At 45.2% G+C, this 24,578-nt stretch overlaps 1 protein-coding gene across 1 annotated transcript; it reads left to right on the top strand.

The window, feature by feature from the left end:
• Positions 1–1,509: 1,509 nt before the first annotated feature.
• Positions 1,510–22,867, top strand: NLRP8 (NLR family pyrin domain containing 8; the record flags this gene model as incomplete). Its single annotated transcript, XM_029924408.1, is given in 11 exon segments — positions 1,510–1,792; positions 3,018–3,092; positions 4,919–6,515; positions 10,155–10,325; positions 11,852–12,019; positions 14,213–14,270; positions 14,272–14,330; positions 15,566–15,736; positions 18,129–18,299; positions 21,233–21,403; positions 22,430–22,867. Coding segments are annotated over 11 exon segments (3,054 nt in total), but the record flags the coding sequence as incomplete, so codon positions are not given.
• Positions 22,868–24,578: the final 1,711 nt, after the last annotated feature.

Raw genomic sequence — 24,578 nt, forward strand, 5'->3', positions numbered from 1 at the left:
CACTGCTCATTCGACCCCTATGGCAGACTCTGCTGACAGCTCAGAGCCTGGAGGCTGCTTCTGTTTCTCTCTCCCTCGCTCTCTGCCCCCTCCCACTCGCACTCTATCTCTTGCTCTCAAAAATGAATACATGTTAAAAAAAAATTTTTTTAAGAAAGCAAGAACTCTTAGTTTCATTGATTTTTTTCTACTGTCTTTTTGGGTTTTGTTCATTTATTTCTTCTCTAATCTTTACTATTTTCTTCCTTCTGCTAACTTTGGGCTTGGTTTGTTCTTTCTAGTTCTTTGAAGTGTAAAGTTGGGTTGTTGGAAATCCTTCTCTTTTTTTCTTCTTAATGTAGGCTCTTTTGCTTATGTATCAGGAATGACAGAATCCAAGAGTGGAGGTGAAGGTTGAGTGCTAATTTCAGGGGCAGTTGTCATCCACAGGGACCTTGCAATTATCCAGAACCATTGCAGTGAATTGAAGGATATAAAACTTTGAGTCAGTGCTGAATACAAGATGACTTAAAGGAAATATACAAGAAGTTCTCAGGTGATGGGGATGGGAATTAAAAGGTGGTGGCAAAGATAACTCAGAGAAGTGACTGTATATGAACAGCAGGTAGACCAGGAAGTACGCCCCTCTCCCATTAGTGACTTCATTGTTCTCTTTCTTCTTCTCCACATTCCATTTCTTGCCCATGAGAACCATGATGAAAGACAAAAGAAGGATGAGACAGTGAAGGAGATGAGTGGAGAGGGACAATATACCTTTGATTCCAGGTGCCTTGTATAAACTCCCATTGAGTCTCTAAAGTAACTGAAGTCAATAGATAGAAGCCCCAAATAACTGTTAGCTACGATGTGCCAGGCACTATTCCAAATGTACCAGTAGGCTTGTCTCTTGGAGAATCCTCACAACCTCATGAAGAGATGTGCTCTGATCCCATGATCAAAGGTGGAAAAGGGGCACAGCGAGATCCTGTGATCTGGCCAGTCACCTTGCCAATCTGTGGCACTGAGAATAAAAGCTCCCAAGTGGATTTGAGTCTAAACACTAAGCCTGAACACCAGATGTGCCCCCCAGATTTTTCTACAGGACAGAGAAACCCTGGGGGGAAGGAGGTAAAGAGAGTATCTGGTACATGGTATGCTCTATAAAATATGGACTTGATAAATCTATCCCCTTGGGTGGGTTTTCATTTTCTTCTGTTTTCATGTCTCCACAGGTCTGGTCTGGTTTGTCTTCCAGTTGGTTGTCTTTATCACTGGCACTGAGGTCCTATGTCTTGAGTGAAGATGAGTGATGTGAATCTGGATTCTAGTCCTCCTTCCTCCTCTTCCTCCTCCAGCTCTTCCTCCTCTTCCTCCAGCTCTTCCTCCTCTTCCTCCAGCTCTTCCTCCTCTTCCTCCTCCTCTTCCTCCTCCTCTTCCTCCTCCTCTTCCTCCAGCTCTTCCTCCTACTCTTCTTCTTGTTCTTCTTGCTCTTCTTCCTCTCCTTGTTATTTGTTGCCATCCTTGATATCCTCTGCCGCCTCCTCCTCCCCTTTCGAAAATGGAGTCATGCTGTACATGGTCTATTTAAGCAAGGAGGAGCTACAAAGGTTCAAGCAGCTTCTAGTGGATGAGAACCCCAGACCCGGCTCTGTCCAGATCACCTGGAACCAGGTGAAAACAGCCAGATGGGGGGAGGTGGTTCATCTCCTGATGGAGTGCTTCCCTGGACGACTGGCTTGGGATGTGACTCATGACATCTTTGCCAAGATGAACCTGACAGATCTGTGTCTTCGGGTACAGATGGAGCTCAATGGTAAGTAATAATATGGCATACAAATGGGGATGGGTTTCGGTGCTAAAGAGCTAAATACTTTACTGGCCAACCATATTGACTCAGAAGGCAAACAGTGGAGTAAGATGATGACTCTGACTGCAAAAGGCAAAGACCATCATATGAGCATATTAACAAAAAACAAAACAAAACAAAACAAAACAAAAAACCCTTAACTGGATACTGCTTATTTAGTATTTATATATAGTCCATCTTCATTATCTACAGATTCCATGTTTGTGAACTCGCCTACTAACTAAAATTTATTTGCAACTCTAAAATCAATGACTGTGACACTTTCATGGTCATTTACAGACATGTAGGTTGGAGGAAAATTAAATGTAGATGTTCCCATCTACAGATGAAGAAAGCAATACTATGCCTTCTTACCTATGTTCTCATCCTGTAAATTAGTATCTTTTCCATCATCTATTCAGTGCCACTTTCTTTGTGTTTTTGTGTATTTCGTTGGTGACATTGTTGTATAACCTGATCCCCAAAGCATAGAGGTAGAGTGCTATTTAATGTCCTATGCACAAAAGGGCTGTGAGGTGCCTAACAGAAAATACATGTGTTGTGTAAGCTTAATTCAGGCGTGAGTTATAGCACTGTTGACTGTGAGTTCAGTGTTACTGAATCAACAATATCTATAGAATATGATGTCTTTAAACAAAAACACACAGAGACCATGGTTATGGATTGAAACGTTGTAGACAGAGGCTATAGGAACATCTCACTATATTCACGTGAGAGCAGTATTGGCTAATTGAATGTTCACAGTAATTTTACAGAACATAAATGGCATAAGAAAAATCAAAAACTATATGTGTATATATATGACTATTTTCATATACATATAAATCTTCATATAGATTTATACACATACATCTATATTAAAGTCTGCATATATTGTACATATATATACACGTGTGTGTTTTGTGTATATTTCTCCCTTTGTATTTGGCTAGGCTATAAATTTATGTTATTGAACACCTTCCTCAGTACATCCTAAAACAGCACCATTTTCTCACTTCCTAACATCATGACAGAGTCCAAACAATGTTCTTCTCCCTGGACTAAGGTGGTGAATTAATAGGACTCAGATGGCATGGCTGCTCCAATCCTGACAGGGCCCATTGCCTCCATGTGGCTTTCCCTTTCCTGTCAGTTGTTCCAGTGGAAAATTCTCCTTTCCTGTCTGTTCCAGACATTCTACCCAGCCTGGAGCCAGCAAATTCAAACCCAAGAGAAATGCCAGTGAATCTGGAGGAAGGAGAATCTGGTATGTACTGGCATTGTGACAAGACTGGAGGACAATGGGCTACGGGTTGGGTGAGAATCTTGGTTCCCAGGACAAGGCAGATTATAAATGAGTATGTCAGCATCTCTCCCATGAATCAGAACTTAAGAAAAAAGAGTAGTTGTGGACTCTCCTAACTCGAGGTCCACCCACCAGCCCAGCAGGAGGCTGGGGCCCAGGGTACATCCTTGGATGTTGTTATGTCCTTCTATCTCCTTCTTCTTTTGGGGGACCCAGTCTCAAGTGGTGTCTCCTGCCACAGTGGCCATACTGGCCACCAGCTGCCCTACACATACATTGTACCTTCTAAGCATCAGCAGAAAGAGGAGTATTTTCTTATTTCTCCAGCACTCCTCCCAGAACGGACTCATCTAATGAACTGAGGTCCCAAGCTCATCAACAAATGATGTGATGAAATGTTCTGGTTGGTTAAGACTGGTTCATGCACTTCAGAGAGAGCTTGGTGATAGGACCAGCCCACAACCCAATTGAACAAACTGAGGGTGGGAAGAAGAGGTCCCCCAATGAATCATGGTAGTGCTCTTACCAGAATGGGAATGGTTGATAGGGAAACAAATGTAGCAGATCCCTTATTCTGTCCTCCTCCCCACTCCACCATCCTGGGCCACCAGAAGTTGGATTCTAGAAAGAACCCAAAGTATTTTCATATGAATCAAGTTTTGCACTTCTCAGTCAGGTTGTGTGAAGAGAGGAGGTCAAAAGGAACTGAGAGTCCCAAGGACAACACTAATCTATCATGAAAGCATGCACTAAGTGGGGTGTGGGTTCCCCAGCTCTAGCCTTAGCACAGTTAGATTCCTCCTGGTCAACAAACACTGGAGAGCTGATAGTTCTGAAACCACAGTCTGATCCAGAGTCCTAAACCCTAATTTATTTTGGAGATGGCAGGCTGGAAGCTTGGAGATTCTACGACTGGTTTACCCTCATAGAGCTAGTAAGTCAGTAGATCTTGGACTTGTAGTAAGCTTCCTTCTACCCATAAGCTAGGGCTGGAGGGAATGCAATTGGACCAGATAGCATGTCTAATTTGTAAAGTTTCCTGTTGAGGAGGAGGGGGAGAGGGAGACAGAGACAGAGAGGAGAGGGAGAGAGAGAGAGAGAGAGAGAGAGAGAGAGAGAGAGAGAGAGAGAAAATCACAGGTTGAGAAGAAGGTTGTGACAGATCCTGTTAACTCCCTACCCCCACAGCTCATGTGCTAGCAGAATCCAGTTTTATTTAGGGGTAAAATGTGACCAGCCCTACGGAAATATTGTTTTCCAGCTTTCCTTAGAGTTGAGGTTCACCATCCGACAACTCGAGGCCATAAGATACAAGTAGAAATCTCCTGAGTTCATTAATTTGTCCCTATGAGTGCTTCAGCTTATACTGATGAAAGTAGACATGAGCTGTTAGTGTATCCCTCCTCCCCACTATTTCTGCTTTGAATACAAATACCATAACGTAGTTCACAAGAATAGCATATCGACAACAGCAGTCTCCTATTCATGAGGCAAGAAATAGGAAGAATGGGCTCACAGAAATGTGGTGTGAGGCTGCAGAACCACCGAACTGATTTCAACATCTCTACACGCCTCTCCCCATGTTTCTCTAATAGAAAGCAACCATTATTCTGTTTAAGCCACTTCAAATTGACTTTTCCATTTACTCACAGCTTCTAAATAAATCAGTGCAGTGATCTCAGGAAAAGTGCTTGGTATAGACATCAAGGTGAATTTCCTTTTGGTTTAATTAGCTGTAACAGATAACTGATGCTGTACCCTGTATTTCTCCCATCCTGCTCATCCAGATGAAATGCGTGAGTACAAGCTGCACATGGTGGATGAGTGTTCCGTGACATGGAGCAAGACCACGTGGCCTGGGAACCACGTCGACTTCTTCTACCAAGAAATAGAGAGACACGAGAGGTTCTTACCATGTCTGTTTCTTCCCAGAAAACCTCAAGGAAGACAGCCTAAGACTGTGGTCCTACAGGGAGTTGCTGGGATTGGGAAAACAACCCTTGCCAAAAAGGTGATGCTGGAGTGGGCACAAAACAAGTTCTACCCCCACAAATTCTGGTGTGCTTTCTACTTCCATTGCCGGGAAGTGGCCCAGGTGGACGAGCAGAGCTTCTCAGAGCTGATTGCCCAGAAGTGGCCTGGGTTACGGGCTCTCATGTCCAAGATTATGTCCAAACCAGACCAGCTTCTGCTCCTCTTTGATGGCTTTGAAGAGGTAACATGGACCCTTACAGATAGACCAACTGACTTGAGTGAGGACTGGAGCCAGAAACTGTCCGGGTCTATCCTTCTGACCAGTTTGCTAAGCAAAAGAATGCTTCCTGAAGCCACCATACTGATCTGCCTGAGGTTCACATCTCGGAGGAAACTGAAGCCCTTCCTACAACATCCCTCCTTCGTAACCCTTACGGGGTTTGGGATGGCGGAAAGAGCAAAGTATTTCAGGACCTATTTCAGAAACGAGAGAGAGGATGAAGCCTTGAGTTTTGTCATGGGAAACTCGATTCTCTTCTCCATGTGCCAGGTCCCTGTGGTCTGCTGGCTGGTGTGCTCTTGTCTGAGACGGCAGATGGAGGAAGGAGCCGATCTCACACAGGCGTACCCAAACGCCACAGCCCTGTTTGTCCAGTATCTGTCTAGCTTATTTCCCACCCAGACTGGAAGAGCTCCCAGTAACACTCACCAAGAGCAGCTGAGAGGCCTGTGCCGCTTGGCTGCAGATGGCATGTGGGGCATGAAATGGGTGTTTGACGCGAAAGACCTGGAGCGCGCCAAGCTGGACGAGACCGCCGTTGCTACTTTTCTCCACGTGAATATTTTTCAGAGGGTTGAAGGCGACAAAGACCGTTATGCTTTTGCTTTCATGAGCTTCCAGGAATTTTTTGCTGCCTTGCTGTACGTCCTCTGCTCCCCACAAAGTCTCAGAAATTTCCAGGTGTTGGACCGCGTTCAGGTCACACGCCTGACAGCATACCCAGGAAGAAAGAAAAATTATCTCGCTCAGATGGGGCTCTTCTTATTTGGCCTTTTAAATGAAACATGTGCTTTAGCTGCGGAGAAGTCATTCCGATGCAAGCTGACCTTAGGTAATAGAAAGAAGTTGCTGAAGTTCGCGGCCCTGTCACAGGAATGTGGCCCCCCAACCCCACACCACGGGGTCCCACAGCTATTGTACTGTCTGCATGAGATCCAGGAGGAGGCATTTGTGAGTCAGATCCTAAATGACTGTCAGAAAGCTGCTCTGATCATCAGCAAGATCAAAGACCTTCAAGTGTCTGCTTTTTGTCTTAAGCACTGTAAACATCTGCGGTGTCTAGAACTGACCGTCGCCCTGACTGTCACCCAAGTGCCCACACTCCACCCAGATCCGCTCTGTTCCACTGGGTGAGTGCTCTCCTCTTTCCTTGGGCAGCCTGACCTGTCCAGGGACCTTGTCTGCCATCTGCCAGCATGCAGGGCCACCTGTCCTGAGGCTCCTTACACAAGGGACATCAGTCATAAAACCAGGACAGGAGGTCCTCCTGGGGTACAGACTTGCACGCTCAGATGGGGAGAATCCTGAAAAGCAAAGTGATCTGTTTACCTTCTTTATCTCTATTCTGCATCTCCTCACCCCCCTTCTACGGGGGGGGGGTGGATATTGCATCTGTCACCCCTACCTCTTGTGTCACCAGTTTGTCATCTCTAGGGAAGTGCTGTCTGATGGGAGTCTTCACCATCCAGTAAGTGAACCACCAGCTAACTGTGACTACTGAGCACTGCATTAAAAAAAACTTTTTAAAATATTTTATTGTCAAATTGATTTCCATACAACACCCAGTGCTCTTCCCCACAAGTGCCCTCCTCCATCACCACCACCTATTTCCCCCCCCCTCCCTCTTCCCCTTCAACCCTCAGTTCATTTTCAGTATTCAATAGTCTCTCAAGTTTTGCATCCCTCTCTCTCCCCAACTCTGTTTCCCTCTTCCCCTCCCCCTGGTCCTCCATTAGGTTTCTCCTGTTTTCCTGTTAGACCTATGAGTGCAAACATATGGTATCTGTCCTTCTCTGCCTGGCTTATTTCGCTTAGCATGACACCCTCAAGGTCCATCCACTTTCCTACAAATGGCCAGATTTCATTCTTCCTCATTGCCATGTAGTACTACTCCATTGTGTATATATACCACATCTTCTTTTCCGACCTGGGCCGGTTCACCCCTCCTTAGGCAACCTGGTGGTCCCCCGCTCCCGGGAGGTCACCATATTGATGCCAAACTTAGTGCGGACACCCGATCGGCATAGCGCACTACAGCCCAGAACTCCTGGGCTCAAGCGATCCTCCTGTCTCAGCCTCCCGAGTAGCTGGGACTACAGGCGCGCGCCACCGCGACCGGGTATACCACATCTTCTTGATCCACTCCTCAGGTGATGAAAATTTAAGCTCTTTCCATGTTTTGGCTATTGTTGACATTGCTGCTATGAACATTGGGGTACATGTGCTCCTATGCATCAGCACTTCTGTCTCCCTTGGGTAAATCCCTAGCAGGGCTATTGCTGGGTCATAGGGGAGTTCTATGGATAGTTTTTTGAGGAACCTCCACACTGTTTTCCAGAGCGGCTGCACCAGTTTACATTCCCACAAACAGTGTAGGAGAATGCCCGTCTCTCCACACCCTCGCCAGCATCTATACTCTCTTGATTTGTTCATTTTAGCCACCCTGACTGGGTGAGGTGGTATCTCAGTGTGGTTTTGATTTGTGTTTCCCTGATGATGAGTGATGTTGAGCATCATTTCATGTGCCTGCTGGCCATCTGGATGTCCTCTTTGGAAAAGTGTCTGTTCATGTCTTCTGCCCATTTCTTCACTGGGTTGTTTGTTTTGTGGGTGTGAAGTTTGGTGAGTTCCTTGTAGATTTTAGATACTAGCCCTTTATCTGATATGTCATTTGCAACAATCTTTTCCCATTCTGTCAGTTGCCTATTAGTTTTCTTGATTGTTTCCTTTGCCTTGCAGAAGCTTTTTATCTTGATGAGGTCCCAAGAGTTCAGTTTTGCTTTCATTTCCCTTGCTTTTGGGGATGTGTCAAGTAGGAAATTGCTGAGATGGAGGTCTAGGAAGTTTTTTCCTCCTTTCTCCTCGAGAGTTTTGATGGTCCTGTCTTACATTCAGGTCCTTGAGCCATTTTGAGTTAATTTTTGTGTATGGTGTAACAAAGTGGTCTAGTTTCATTCTTCTGCATGTTGCTGTCCAGCTCTCCCAGCACCACCTGCTAAAGAGGCAGTCTTTTTTCCATCAGATACTCTTTCCTGCTTTGTCAAAAATTAATTGGCCGTACATTTGTGGGCCCAGTTCTGGGTTCCCTATTCTATTCCATTGGTCTATGTGTCTGTTTTTGTGCTAATACCATACTGTCTTGATGATGACAGCTTTGTAGTAGAGGCTAAAGTCTGGGATTGTGAGAGGCAGAGGGAGAGGGGACATAGAATCTAAAGCAATCTCCAGGCTCTGAGCTGTCAGCACAGAGCCTGACATGAGGCTCGAATCCACAAATGGTGAGATCATGACCTGAGCCAAAGTCAGAGGCTCAACTGACTGAGCCACCCAGGTGCCCCCTGAGCACTGCATTTTTAAATTTTCTTTCATTTTGGGGTGCCTGGATGACTCAGTTAAGCCTCTGAATTAAGCTCAGGTCATGATCTCACAGTTTATGGGTTCGAGCCCCACATCGGGCTCTATGCTGACAGCTCAGAGCCTGGAGCCTGCTTTGAATTCTGTCTCTCTCTCTCTTTCTGCCCCTCCCTTGTTCACACTCTGTCTCAGTCTCTGAAAAATAAATACACGCTAAAAAAATTTTCTTTTACAAAAACATGAGAATTTTTTCGTGTTGGTGAGTCCATTATATCTTTTGTGGCAGTTCTTGTAGAGAGTTGGTATATTTGTCCCAGCTTTTTGGAGCTATAATTAACATGTGACATTGATACACATTTCAGGTATACAACACAGTGGTTTTATATATGTACACATTGCAAAATGATTGCCACAATAAGGTTACTGAACACATCAACATCTCACATGGTTACAGTGTGTGTGTGTGTGTGTGTATGTGTGTGTGTGTGAACTTTTGCAGTCTACTCTCTTAGCGACTTTCAAGTACATAATATGGTAGAAGGTCTGCATGCTTTGACCACCTGTACCCATTCCTCTAACCACCCCCATACACAGAGCTAGCGTTATTTTGATGTGTTTGCATTTCAGGTGGATGTGAAACAGACATGGTTTTACTTAATGGGTTCTTATTTTAAACAAAAGTCACATGCTAGTGTAGGTACTCCAAATTTTTCTTTCGGTCATCTAATAGGTCTTAGAAATATTTGAATGTCTGTGCACACCTTCTTTAATGAGTCTTCTTCAATGAGGTGCGCTAAAGTCTCCAAAAAATAGGTGTCCTGGAGATAATTAAAGCAGTTCCCCCTTCGTATACATTTGGATTATTTCCAACTATTTAATACAAACAGCATGAAACAAAAACCCTATAAGCCTCTGTGAAAAAGACTGCAAGGGGGAAAGAGAGGGGAACTCGGCAGGGAGGTCCAGAGTCAGACTGCATTACATGCCGGTCTACCTGGGGATTCTCCTCTGCTGCACTCACCACGCCAAAAAAGATTAATATTCCCTTATTCTGCTCCTCCATAGGAGAATTTTTCTTTTTAATGACAATTTATAAGCAAAGAATAAGAATAGAAAATGCAGATATTATTTAATCTCTGCCTCCATATAAATCCTAAGTAATTAAAACGGCAACTCTCTTTCTGAGTCATGGGAAAACACAGATGCCCTTCCCTGAGGCCACCAGTCTTCCTGGACTAAGGTGAGGAACCTTGTGATGGTTCCGCAGGGCAGTTTTTAAGGGAGGAGGCCTCGCTGGAGTCGGCAAGGGCTGTGATCACCAGCAGCGCAGGGAAGAGCAGCCCTGGGCTCCTGGTGGGCTTTCTCCGGTCTAATCTCTGACGACAGCCACAGCGTCTTCTCTCTCTTGCACACAGATTGGAGAGCAGTGACCATTGTTTTCTCTGGTGGCAAGACTTCTGCTCCACGTTTAGGACACTCGAGAATTTGGAAGTCCTGACTGTGACAAACACCTTTATGGAGACTAATTCAGCGAAAGTTTTTTATGCGGCTCTGAGACACCCTCGTTGTCAACTGCAAAAATTAATGTACGTATAAAACAGTCTGGGCTCGGAGGGAATTTCATGGGAATGGTCTGCCTCCTGGCCCATGTTTCTTCCCCTTCTCTGCTCACACAGACTTGCGGAAAGCATCCATGTTTACATTTCCCCCTTTTAGTCGTACTGACACAGAATGGACAAGCCGCTCTGTGTAAGTTTAAGGTGTGCGGACGAATGAGTTGACGTTGTGCATATGTTGTATGTATTTTGCATGTATGACATTGTGCATATAGTGCAAAATGATCACCTCATAAGTTAACATGCATCACGTCCTGTGGGGCGCCTGGGTGGCTCAGTCAGTTAAACGTCTGACTTCGGCTCAGGTCATGATCTCACAGCTTGTGAGTTCAAGCCCCGTATCAGGCGCTGTGCTGACAGCTCAGAGCCTGGAGGCTCCTTCCAATTCTCTCTCTCTTCCCTTCTCCCACTCGCACTCTCTCTCTCTCAAAAATAAAACATAAAATATTTAAAAAACATACAGATGGAGGCTTCCTCATTTCACAGATGAACAAACTGAGGCACAGGATGACACAGCTGATATGTACTTAAAATACGGACTTAGACTGGACATCTTGTCTCCAAAGTTGGTTCTCACAGCCAACATCCAATGTGCTTCCTCCTGTGCTTTTTGATACCTAAAAATCCAGTAGCTCATCAAAGTTCCTTGAAGGATGTCCACCAGACGTCCTGCGGCCATCCGCAGCCAGTACCTGGCCTATTTTCTCTCCCGCTGTCACAATGATTACCCTCAGCTCCCACGTGTCGGGCACCCACCGTGCTCCAGGCACTGTGCAGAGCCGATTCCGGGTGTCGGGTATGTTCCCACACGCATCTCGAGGAAAAGGCATCCTGCTCTCTCTCGTGGACTCAAAACTGAGGTTTGGAAGGTAAGTAATGTCTGTAACTTCGCCCAACCAGGGAGGCCAAGCTGAGCTGAGAACAACCTAGTTCGGAGCGCTGGACCACACAGAGGCTCTCACATGTGTATAGACTAATGGAATGTAGAACTGATGAGCAAATGGGCATGTGCTTGCCAAAGGGCACAGACTTCCAATTAGAAGATGAGTAAGTTCTGGGGATCTGATAAAACAGCAGTGACTGTAGTCGGCAATACCGTGTTGTGTACTCCGAAGTTGTCAAGAGTCGATCTTCAATGTTCCCATCACACAAAAGTCATGATAATTCCTTCATGGGACGAAGACATTAGCCAACGCCAAGGCAGTAATCATTTTGCAATATATTAGTGGATTAAATCAACACACCTTAACTTACACATTGTTACATGTCGATCACAGTTCAGTAAAGCTGGAGGATAGGACGACTAATTAGCCACATTGATTATGGTAATGGTTTCATGAGTGTATGTACATATCCAAACTCATCAAATTATAACCCTTAAATATATGATAGATGCATTTATTGACGTATTGTTTGTACCTCAGTAAAGCTGTTTTGTAGAAAGAACTAATTAGCCATAAGATCTTATTGTAAGTAGGCACTGCTTGCCTCTCCAGCTTTAGAAACATGAATCCCTCCATGTTGAATGAAGACTTACTCCAACTTTTGATTGAAAACCGGTATCTGAGACACATGGAAATACAAGGCACAGAAGTGAAATGTAAAACCATGGAGTTTCTGGGCACGGCCTTCGAATATCCACAGTGCTATCTACAGCATCTCAGGTAAGACAAGGCTTGGATTGAGAGAGACCCAGACTGGTTTTCCAAAGGTGGGATTCCATGTGCCGTCTGCCCATTATCTTTCTTTTGATCTAGTTGTTGTTTTTTTCAAGGCGTATGATGATTTGAGACACATACATGTTAAGAAATAATCATCACCATCAAGCTAATGAACACATCTGCCACCTCACCTAGTTACCATTTGGGAGGGAGGAGCATTTAAGATCTCCTTTCTTGGCAAATTTCAGGTACAGAATAGAGTGTCGGTAACGACACAGCCACCCTGCTGTATGTTACATCCCCGCAACGCATGCATCTCACAACCCAAAGAACGTCTTCTCCCTCTTTCCCCCACCCTCCTGACCTTGGAAACCACCATTCTACTCCCTTGTTCTGACTTTCACTCAACTTTTCACACTCTGCAATTTCACCCTATCCTAGATGTGCTGAGATACAGGGTCTGGCGCCTCTGGGGGTGAGCTTCACCCGCCTCCTACTGGCTGGCGAGAGGCGACTGCTAAGAACACAGGAGTTTTGGGAGCCGAGTTTCAAACAGCATTATTAAAAAGTTATAGAAACTTACAATTAAATAAATTAAATATGTGAAAAAACAAAATGTAGGGGCTTCTGTCTGGCTCAGTCAGTGGATCATGTGACTCTTGATCTCTGGGTCATGAGTTCAAGCCCCAAATTGGGCTATGAGCCCGCACACATAAAAAATTAATAGATTATCAAACTTCATCACGTCCTGATTTCTTTACAATCCTATTATTGATGCCAGCATTCACGGAACTTTTTCTATAAAGGGCCAGATCAGTGTTTTCAGCTTTGTGGGTCATACAGTCTTTCATCATGACTTTTCAACTCAACCATTATAGGTCTCAAGTTTCCACGGCCAATATGTAAATGAATAGGTGTGGCTGTGTTCCAATAAAACTGTATTATTATGAATTTGTTAAGTATCTGCTAATAATACAATTTGTTTACAGCTATTAAGAATTTGTTAACTCCAATCACTACATAATTTACTAACATTTATTATGGGCACTGGATTTGAATTTCATTTAATTTTCATGTGTCACAAAATACTGTTCTTTTGATTTTTTTTAACGATTTAAAATGTTTTTTATGTATTTTGAGAGAGAGGGAGGGGCACAGAGAAAGAGAGGGAATCTTAATCAGGCTCTGAACTGTCAACACAGAACCTGACACAGGGCTCAAACTCATGACGTGAGACCATGACCTGAGCTGAAATCAGGAGTCAGACCCTTAATGACTGAGCCACCCAGGTGCCCCTAAAAAGTTTTTTAGATTCTTAGTTCACAGGCTGTACAAAACCAGCTGTCCAACCAGACTTGGCCCATGGCCATTGTTTGCCAAGTCCCAGTGTGATCCTGAGGTTGTTGCATTTGGGTGGTGGGATGCTCTTGCATCTCTCCCCAGCTGTGGGTCCAACAACTTCACATTGGTAGCTTGAAATCAGCCACTGTGGGAGGATTCACACGAGACACTGGCAAACACTGCACATCAGGGCTTCTGTTCTCCAGAGTTGATGGCTAAACATTTACCAGCACCCAAGTGCTTAGCCTCCCAACCAGCCTCTGTGTGACGTTGAACCAACCCAACTTGAGCAGTTTATTTCCATCTGCAGCTCTGTTCCTTCACACAGGGCTGAGTGGGGCCTGGATGACCTCCATGTTTTATAGAACCAGGCCCAGGTGGCCATACTGGAGGCCTTGCAGCACAATAGTTTGCTAATAATCGACTTGAGATGGAAACCTTGCTTAACAAGATGGCAGGTGCGTGACATGGGAAGAGGTAGCTCACGTGACTGAAATCTCGGTCCTTCATCGCGAAGGCTGTTTGGCAGAGGAGTGTAAAAAGAAGTTGTATTTCAAGGGCTGGATTGAGTCCCTGCTTCATAGTCAGAGCGCAGTTTTAAGACCATGCCTGTTGGGTCTGACCCCAAGTGTATATTAAGATGCTGAATTTGGTGCAAGCTTTCCTGCTGAGGAAGATGGAAGTAGCCCTCGGAGTCACTCTTGTGTAAAGAACAAAAATGTGAGACAGTAAATGGAACCTATGTGGCCACATGGGTACCATTTTCCTCAGGGTCTCAGGCTGGGCATTTTTCTGTGGCCTCTGTGGCCTGGAAGACTGCTCACTTACCCCTATAAGTTAGATTGATCTTGCCAGGGATCTAAGAAGTAACATACACTTGAGGACACTAATACTAGGAAATAGCTTCCTGGAAACATTTTGAGGAATATTACCTGTCCATGGCCCAACTGGAGAGGTTGTCATAAATCTTCTTGTTATTGCCATGACTGTTGTTCATTTGTTTGTTGAACTGAGTGCTTCTGGGAGAAAAGCAGTAATGGGGGATATGTGCCAACTTAAGTCTGATGACTAGTATAATTATGTGGTTGGGTCCATGAAAAGCTGAGAGACAGAGAATATCTCCATAGAAGCACACATTTCTACCCAAGACCCTGGAATACCTTGTTATAATACCCGAGGTATCTGTCTTCTAGTTTATGAACTAGAGGCTCACCAGCATTATTTTCCTTCCTCACTAGTTGTATTCATTCCTGCCCCACCCCTCACCTTGAATCCTGCTGATCAGGTGCCCCACATACGTATTCTTAACTAAGCACCACACAGCTTTCCACTGCTTTGAATTTCACATAAGTGGCCTCAGCTTGGTACGTGTTCTTTTTCTGATCAACCGACATTTTAATGCTTAGTGGTTTTGGAAACCCATTCATCTTCACTGTTGAATGACCACGTTTGTGTAAATATACAACATCCTATCGGCCACTGAGGTTTGGGGTGTTTACACACACACACACACACACACACACACACTCTCTCTCTCTCTCTCTCTCTCTCTCTCTCTCTCTCTCTCTCTCTCTCTCTCTCTCTCTCTGTGATGAATACACCAGCTGTAGGATCTCTAGGTCGTGGACAGCATCCGTCTTCCATTTTGTCTGTTTCCAGCATCTCTGCACCTGTTTGCAGCCTCTCCAGCAGGGGCGCCAGTTCCCGGAACTCCAATCCCTTGTCCACTGCTGTTCTCGCCATCCGTCTTCTCCTTACTGTTCTTGCCAGTCGGCTGAGGAGCACGTGGTCCCTCATTGTTTTAGTTTGTATTTCCTTCACCACTATGAAAATGTTTTCATGACCTTACTTTTCATCTTGGTTTCTCTACTATGAATGCCTGCTCAGGTCTTTAATGCAGCTCTTTTAGGCATACATCCTTGTGAGGGACTGTCTTTCCTGGGCCACCCCGGTGCCCGTTATGTACTGTTTAGTCATTGGTGGTCTCTTTCCCATCCTTCTAAATCCCTATTGCTCTTCTCCAGACCTACGTCTCCTCCATTCCCCGAGCCTCGCAGCAGAGCTGGCCCCCTCCCCTTTAGAAGCCCTAAAGGGTGGTGACAGAGGTGTATGAGGCTTTCACGCTGAGGACAGCCCAGATGTCCATGTTCTTCTCTGAGTATGGGACACGCATGTGAATGAAATTGCATCTGTCTTTCTGCCCCACAGTTTGGAGAAATGTGACCTCACAGTGCTTTCTTGTAAAAGTCTTATCTCTTCCCTGAAGACAAATGAGACCCTGACCCATCTGACCTTGGCAGAAAATGCCTTGAAGGACGAAGGGGCAAAACAGCTTTGCAGCGCCTTACAACACTCCTCGTGCCCTCTACAGAGGCTGGTGTGAGTCCCAACACGTCCTCTTCTTGAGACTGTGTGGAGCAGAACCGAGTGACTGTGGAAGCTGTGCGTGTGTGCATGAGTGTGTGCATGTGTGTATTTGTGTGCACTGATCTCTATCATGAATTTTTTTTTAATTTTTTAATGTTTCTTAGAGAGAGAGAGAGAGAGAGAGGGAACACAAGCAGGGGAGGGGCAGAGAGAGAGGGAGACACAGAATCTGAAGCAGGCTCCAGGCTCTGAACTGTCAGCACAGAGTCCAACCCAGGGCTCAAACTCACGAACCACGAGATCATGACCTGAGCTGAAGTCAGATGCTTGACTGACTGAGCCACCCAGGCACCCCTATAATGAATTATTTAAATGATTTCCCTTAGGCATCAGGATGTATGCTACTGTGATTTATAACATAAGAAATATGTATTTGGTCTTCGTCCCTGTTTCTGACACAGAGCTCCCCAAGCCCTTGGAAATACTTAAGTGGTTAGTTATATGGAAACCAACTTGACAATAAACTATAAACAAAAAATAAATAAATAATAAAAGCAAGATTATACAGGCTTCCTGGGAGGTTGAGTAGGTTAAGCGTCTGACTTCAGCTCAGGTCATGATTTCACGGTTCGTGGTTTCGAGCCCCATGTTGGGCTCTGTGCTGACAGCTTGGATCCCGGAGCCGGCTTCAGATTCTGTGTCTCCCTCTCTCGCACTCTCTCTCTGCCCCTCCCCCACTCGTGCTGTGTCTCTCTTAAAAATAAACATTAAAAAAATTGTTTAATTAAAAAGAGAAAAGGAAATACCTAAGTGGTGAGATCCAGAGAGGTATCTTTTATTATGTTAATGAGGTGACCTGTAAACAGTACCTAAGGATTGAGGTTTATTGCCTGAGGACCAACCTTGTGATGAATGGGTTAGAAGTTTAAGTCCTATGCCCTGACCTCTGCGGAGGTTAGAGTGGCGGGAGGTGGAATCAGTCACCCCTAGCCAATAGTTTAGTTAATCCTGCCTATGTAAGGAAGCCTCCTAAAAACCCCCAAGGCCGGGATTTGAGAGCTTCTGGGTGGATGAACATGTTCAGATGTGGAGGAAGCACGCACCTGGAGAGGACACGGCCCCACACACGTCCTTTCCCCACACCTGGCCGCACGCCGTCGCAGCTCTCTGGTCTGCGGTTCTTGAGTTCTCACCTTACATATTGCAATGGTTTTCTAATGAGCAAATGGGTTTCCTGGGTTCTGTGAGCTGCTCTAGCAAATTAATCGAATCCAAGGAGGGGGTCATGGGAACCTCTGATCTACAGCCAGTCGATCAGGTAACATGTGACTGGCAACCTGGGTTGGAGGAGGGCACTGAAGCCTCCGGTTTATAACCCATTTCTCAGAAGCACTGGCAATAGCCTGGGTTCATGGCTGGTGTCTAGGGAGGGGCTGTGGTGGGGGAGGGCGGTCTTGTAAGGCTGAGCCCTTCACCTGCACCATCTGATGACCTGTAGACAGGGTCAGTGGTGAGTCGGATTCTCGGACCCCACTGATGTCTAATAATTGTTTATTAGTGTGGGAGACCTCATGCATGTTGAAATTAGTCTCAGAGCAATAATTTCTGGTGCTTTTGTCTATTATTAACAGAAAAGAAACTCAGATGGTCTTAAACCATAAATTTTCTAGCTCATAAAACCAGAAATGAAAAAAATGGCATAAAATACCCCCTGAACCCATTAAACTTTCAGCTTCCCCAAAAGAGGCAGGAAATGCTTTGGAAAATGGTCTAGCTGCTCCTCAAAAGGTTAAATGTAGACCTAACACATGAGTCAGGAATTCCACTTACAGGCACACACATGACAGAAATAAAAACATGCATCTGCACCAAAACTTGTACACAGATGCCCAGAGTGGTATTATTTACAGTAGCCAAAAAGTGGAAACAACCCCAGTGTTTATAAGCCGATGTGTGGATGAAGAAAGGGTGGTGTATCCAAATGATGGAATAGTATTAAACCATAAAAAAGAATGATGCATTGATACATTCTACCATATGGATGAATCTTGACAATATTATGGCAGATGAAAGACGTCATATTTTTTTGAGATCCTGATTTCAGTTCCTTTGGATTAGTATCCAGACAGCAGTTGCTAGAGTGCGGGTGGGCTGGGGGAAGAATCTGGGAATTAAAAGGGCACTGGGTGTTCCTTTTGGGGTCCTGAGAATGTCCTAAAATTGTGGCAAATGTGAGCCTCTGTAAATATACCAAAAGATGTTGATTTGTACAATCTAAATGGGTGAATGATGTGGCATATTAATAATATCTGATACTATTCCAAAAAAATCCAGGTTGGGGGCAAGAAAGGAATAAAATCTAAGGGTGTTTGATTTGTTTTTCTTGACACGTGTTTCTTCGCAGGTTGAGCAAGTGTAGCCTGACCTCCAAGTGCTGTCAGGACATAGTCTCGGTTCTGGATAAAAATAAAAATTTGAGAAGCCTGGATCTGAGTTTTAACAGCCTACAGGACGAAGGTGTTACCCTGCTCTTTAAGGCCCTCAAGAAGCCTGAGTGCGTCCTCCAGATCCTGGAGTGAGTTACCCCCGCCTCCTCCTTTGCCTCAAGAACAATGGTCTGTAAAGTTCTCGGAGTGGAATGCGGACCCGGTTTCCCAGGAAGCTTGTGTGCCGTGGTTCTGAAGGCGGTCCCTCAGCCTGGGAGTCGTTAGAAATGCAGATTATTTCCGTGTTGGTCTTTCCCTGCCTGGTTTGTTTCATTCAGCATAACCACAGCAAGGTGCATTCCTGTCGTCACAAATGGCAAGAGTTCCCTCTTTCTTACGCTGCTTAACATTCCGTAGTGTGTAAATACCACATTTTCTTTCTCCATTCACCTGCTGGTGGGCATGCAGGCCGGCTCTGGAGGGCAGCCGCCTTGAGTTAGGCTGCAGGGAATGAAGTGCAGGTACCTCCTGGCGATCCTGCTTCCGGCTCTTCCGCGGAGCACACGGAAGCAGGGCTGTGGGCCACGTGGTGCCCTGGGGGTGGCCACAGTCTCTTTGACCGGCAAGTCCATTCGTGGTACACTTGTTCTAGTAAACAGTCTTCCATTCAGCAAGAGAAAGTGTATTTATTGGCTGTGGGCTGATGCCTGAGGTAGCTGGTCTTCTGAAATCAACTTTTGTACTTAGGGCTTCTTTTTTTTGCACATAATGTTTTTCTTCTTCTCCTAAATGGTCCGTATGCTAACACTCACACTAGCCAGAGATTTGGCAAGAGTCATCCTATTTTTAATGAGTATCATGGTTACATTAAGTATTTGGAAACGATTTGGAAACCTCTCTTCTCTGGTGATCAGTGGATACGGGTGAAAGTGCTTTGCCTCTTTTCTGCCCACATTTTCTGTTCTCTGTTAGTATAATTTAGGTTTTAAGTCTAGATCATTAAAATCATGGGTTTACGTTACATCTCTAATTTTTTTTCTTTTTTTATTTTAGAGAGGGAGGGAGGAGCAGAGAGGAGAGAATCTTAAATGGGATCTATGCTCAGCATGGAGCCTGACTCGGGGCTCCATCTCATAAATGATGAGATCATGACCTGGGCCAAAATCAAGAGCCAGACACTCAATCAACTGACCCACCCAGCTGCCCCTACGTCTCTAATTTCTTAGGATGTCCTGATAATGGATTTTACTTTTGTTGGTAATTAGCCAGTATAAAAGAATTCAGTGTTCACTGTAGCTCGTGATTCTTTTTCATTTTTTAAAGATTTTTTATTTTAAGTAATCTCTACACCCAACATGGGACTCACACTCACAACCCTGAGATCAAGAGTTGCATGCTCCACCAACTGAGCCGGCCAGGCACCCCAGCTCATGATTCTTTTCTCCAGAAATTTAATCTTGGGTTTTAAATACTGATTTATCTCTTAGATTGAGGAAAATATATTTTCAAGAATGTAATAATTTCCAGATGAGCATTTATCTCTAAGCCTTTGTTTGTGAGACTACTTTTCAAAAATCTACTTTCCCTGATAAGCAGGAACTTGGCTGAGTACAAAATTCATGGACCTCTCCCCATCCCAAACTTCCTGCTCTAAAAACCCCCTAGATGTCACTCTATGGAATTCCAGTCTTCTAGAAAAGTCCTCTATATCTTTTTTTTTTCCCAAGAAGAACCCAAACTTCTCTTCATTTTAAAAACATGCTCAAATACCTGTGAGTCTTGTTTATAAGTAGAATTCCTTTAGGGACACCTTGCAGCTTTTGATCTCAGGTTTTTTGTATGAACCCAACAATGGGTATGGAGATTACTTAAAAATAAAATCTGGGGGCACCCGGGTGGCTCAGTTGGTTGAGCATGACTTCGGCTTGGGTCATGATCTCATAGTTCATGAGTTCAAGCCCTGCATCAAGTTCTGTGCTGACAACTCAGAGCCTGGGGCCTGCTTCAGATTCTGTGTGTGTGTTTGTCTCTCTCTGTCCCTCCCCTGCTCATGCTCTCTCTCCCAAAAAGAAATAAACACTTAGAGAATGTTTTAACAAAAAATGTTTAAAAAAATTAATTTAGAATGACTCTCCTCCTCTGTTGAAAGGAAATGATTTAGGTGACTATTTGAGGTTAGGGAACTTTTGGCTGGTGTGCAGAGGGAGGACCAGGTGCCTTTCCGACAGAAAGAAGGCCAGGACCTTTATAAACGAAGGCAAAGCTGAGTGATACCCTTGTAGTTTGGGCTTGGACAGCCGTTCCCAGCTTGTGATTTTCAGCTAGCAGAGATGCACAGGGCGGGGAAGGAAAGCACTCGGAAAGAAAGCAGAGTGCACAAGTCGGGGTGCAGATCCGATGGCGCCTCTGTCCTGTCGGTTTTGCATTGCTTATAATAGCCTTGCTCCTGAAGAGACTGTACGCTTTGTTCAAGGTTGAGAGCCAAAACCACCCCCTTCCTGTACCTTCGCTCACCCACACAGGACTTCCTCTTCCATGCCTGCTCTGAATTTATGATACACAGCACCTGTGACTCAGCTCCTTTCCGGACCTGCCTCTCCCCTTTTGCCATCTAGACTAGTGAAGCCATGCTCTCTGCTATATTTATCTGGTGACCTGCCTCCCCCACCTCCCCCAATCATCCACGAGTTCTAGGAAGCGAGGGATGCTATTTTCCTCATGGTTAGGTGCCTTGGTACACAGGCAGTGCTAAATTAATTTTTTTAATGAACAAAGCTAATGCACAGTGACAATTTCTGAAAGAGATTGTGTGGCTCCTCACTCCTTGGAGTTAGGACTTTTGTAGCCTACCCTGGGCAGCCATCCTCAACTAAGCAAAGAAACTAATGCACCCGTAGCACGTACTTAACACGTGTTGGGAAGGAAATGCCTCATTCCAGGGGTGTGATTTCTAGGGTTCGGGTTGGCTGAGCTCTCAGAGGTGGGGGCGTGGCCACCTGTCTGTAAATTCCAGGGTTCAGATTGGCTGAGCTCTCAGATGTGGGCTGTGACCCTCTGTCTACTGTCGGCTTCCACCCCACAGGTTGGAAAGGTGCCAGTTCACCTCTGTCTGCTGCCAGGCTATGGCCTCCATGCTCCTCCACAACCAGAGCCTAAGATACCTGGACGTGAGCGGGAATGACATCGAACACAGGGGCAGTCTGCTCCTGCAGGAGGCTTTTCAGCAACGCAGGTGTAAACCGAGGGCTGTTTTGTAAGTCTCTGCCGGGTTCCCCGTCTAGAAACAGCAGCCCGAGCGACGCTCCTCGTAAAGAGGGGGACTCGACCTGCAAAGCTATTGCAGATGTTGATGATCCTCCCCTCTTATTTCCTGGGGATTTACATTTCCTGGTGCCTGACGGGAACTTTGACCTGGATTCTCCTGTCGATTTTAAATTCTTTCTGTCCTTCTTCACCTTCCCTTGTCTTAACTGAGTTAGTCACCGCTTACCAGCCATACCACTGAACAAGTTCCTTTACCTCTCTGATCTAAGTTTCTCCATCTGAGAATTGGGCTGGCGGCTTCCTCCACGGAGATGCGGCACCACAGCGTTCTCCGTCAGCAGTGGATTCTGGCTGGCGGTTGTAAGGGTATCTGGAGTTTTCATTATTGGTTGCTCTTTAACAAATTACCTCAAGTTCCATCACTGCATTCACATAACATTTCCCAGGGTCAGAAATACGGGAGCGGTTTGGGTGGTTCTAGCTCGTGGTCTTCGCTGATGGGCTATGATGGCGACTTAGCGGAGTGGCTTCCATGCTCACCCATCTGGCTGCTGGCAGGAAGCCTCGACTGCTCTTGTAGGGCTGCTCATGACCATGCAGCTGGCTTCCTCCAGAGCAAGTGAGAGAAAACACCCCAAACAGACCCCAGTCTTTGACTACTCCGTGTTGACAGTGCCATCCGTCACTTCTGCCTTTCTCTGCTGGTCACACAGTCAACCATAACCCGGGGAGGGAGGAGACTCCACCAGAGTGAGCACAATGGAGCAGGATCCCAGGGCCACCTGAGGCTGCCGACCACACTTAGCAGCTGGACAGAGGCCCTCGGCCCCACCCCTGACCCCCCAGAGCAGTTCCCCTGGTCTTGGTCTGCTGCACAGGACCAGAGTGATCTCCAGGGTGGTGAACTTCTGTCTTCAAGTTCTACATACTCTTCTAGAAACACACACACACACACACATGCACACACACACACATCAAACGTGAGACAACAAAGCCCGATTCTGGTCCTTTACAGGGAGATGAAGCAGAATTGTGCAGCAGCCATGACGACAAGGCTGGAGGGCCCTGCTGTGAACAGCGAAGTCCTGAGGGTCATCCAGGACTGGAGCACGGAGGGCTGGGAGGAGGCAAGAGGGATGGAGTGACCTGCTGACTCCACCGTGGATATTTTTTTTCCCAGAAAAAGTTGAGGAATTTTGGCCTATTTTATGGGCCATTCTGAATCTGGAATGGTCCAATTGGTTCTGGAAAATGGTATAAGGCATAACCTCTAAACGGCTCCCTTGGAGATGTTGAGGGTCATGTGTTAGACATGAATTAGCCACTGAATTGATGACATCAGCCCTCTTCTACCCCTGGCTTCTAGAAGCCCTTGACTTTGTCATGCTCACATTGTCTCTGGGAATTATCTGACTTGCCTACAAGCATATCAAAAGATATTAATTAAAAATGTATACATGAATGCAATTTGAGAGCTTTTCCAGTGTTGTTTATTTACCGGTAGACTAATATGTCAATGGTTAAGAAGTAAGAAATCCCAGGGGCACCTGAGTGGCTCAGTTGGCTGAATGTCCAACTCTTGGTTTCAGCTCAAGTCATGATCTCATGGTTGTGAGTTCAAGACCTGCATCAGGCTCTGTGCTGGGTGTGAAGCCTGCTTGGGATTCTTTCTCTCTCTCTCCCCCCTCTAAAATAAAAATAAGGTAAAATCTTTTTTTTTTTAATTAAAAAAGTAAGAAATACGTTCCTTGTCTGGAGAACGTATCCAGAGGACATTTCCAAGGAAGATAATACAGAAAAGAATGGAAAAGGGAAATCACCTCATGTTTCAGGAACTCTTCTAAAATAATGAACTTTTTCGGGGGCACCACCTGGGTGATTCCGTTGGTTGAGTGTCTGACTCTTGATTTTGGCTCAGGGCATGATCTCACAGTCCTGGGGTCAAGCCCTGTGTCAGGCTCTGCATCGAGTGGGGGATTAAAAGCAGAAGATTTACAATTAACCCTGGCCCAGAGAAAAAGAGCCCAACTTAGAGATAAGAAACAGACAAGAGCAGGACATAAGTTACGGCACATACCTTTGCTAACTGGTGCCACAAATCCCTTCCCCATGCACTGATAGCCGTACTGGGGATGGGTGAGAGTAGGAAAAACATAAACCCACGTATGAAGGCCACATCCAGGGCCCCTATGGTGCTTACACCTTCAACATCAAAGAACAAGGTTCACACAAGCAACTTACTAACTAGCTCAAATACATTCTTCCCTTTGTGAGCCAGACAGAATGACTCCTAGCCTGCCTATGTATCACTCAGCCTGTGCCTGAATCTTAGCGTTATTGATATAAACAAATGTGTGTGGTATCTGCTTTTCACTGAGAACATCCTGCCATCTTTTTAGTTGTAGAATTTACTACCAATTTAAACAAATATGTATGTTTTCCTGTTTTCCATTAAGAACACTGTTATTTTCTTAGATTTACTCAACCTCACTATCATTGGAGTAGTTCTGCAAGAATACTTTTATAAAACCTATTTCTGTACACTTTCCAAAGCATCTTATTGCAGAGATTTACCCATTGTAAAAACTCTGTTTTCCTTTTTTTTTTAATGTTTTTTATTTATTTTTGAGAGACAGAGAGAGACAGCACGAGCAGGGGAGGGTCAGAGAGAGAGGGAGACAGAATCTGAAGCAGGCTCCACGCTCTGAGCTGTCAGCACAGAGCCCTACGTGAAGCTCAAACCCACGAATCATGAAATCAAGACCTGAGCCGAAGCCAGATGCTTACCCAACTGAGCAACCCAGGCGCCCCAAAAAACTCCATTTTCTGATGTCATGTAATAATTTGACCTATAAATAAAGACATCAAAACCAACAGGACAAAGATGCCTGCCTGGTGATCAGAAAGAAACTTGAGGCTCTTTCACTTTTTCTCGCCAACACTGTCCATCCTTCAGGGAACCCTGGACCTGCTGGACCTGAACTCCGCACAACCCTCTTGTTCTCTGTATCTAAGAGTCTCTCATGTACCCCAATGTTCATAGCGGCACTTTCTACAATAGCCAAATCACGGAAAGAGCCCAAATGTCCATCACCTGATGAATGGATCAAGAAGATGTGGTACACAATGGAGTACTACATGGCAATGAGAAAAAAATGAAATCT

Source organism: Suricata suricatta, chromosome 16 (assembly GCF_006229205.1).
Source record: "Suricata suricatta isolate VVHF042 chromosome 16, meerkat_22Aug2017_6uvM2_HiC, whole genome shotgun sequence".
Lineage (NCBI taxonomy): Eukaryota > Metazoa > Chordata > Mammalia > Carnivora > Herpestidae > Suricata > Suricata suricatta.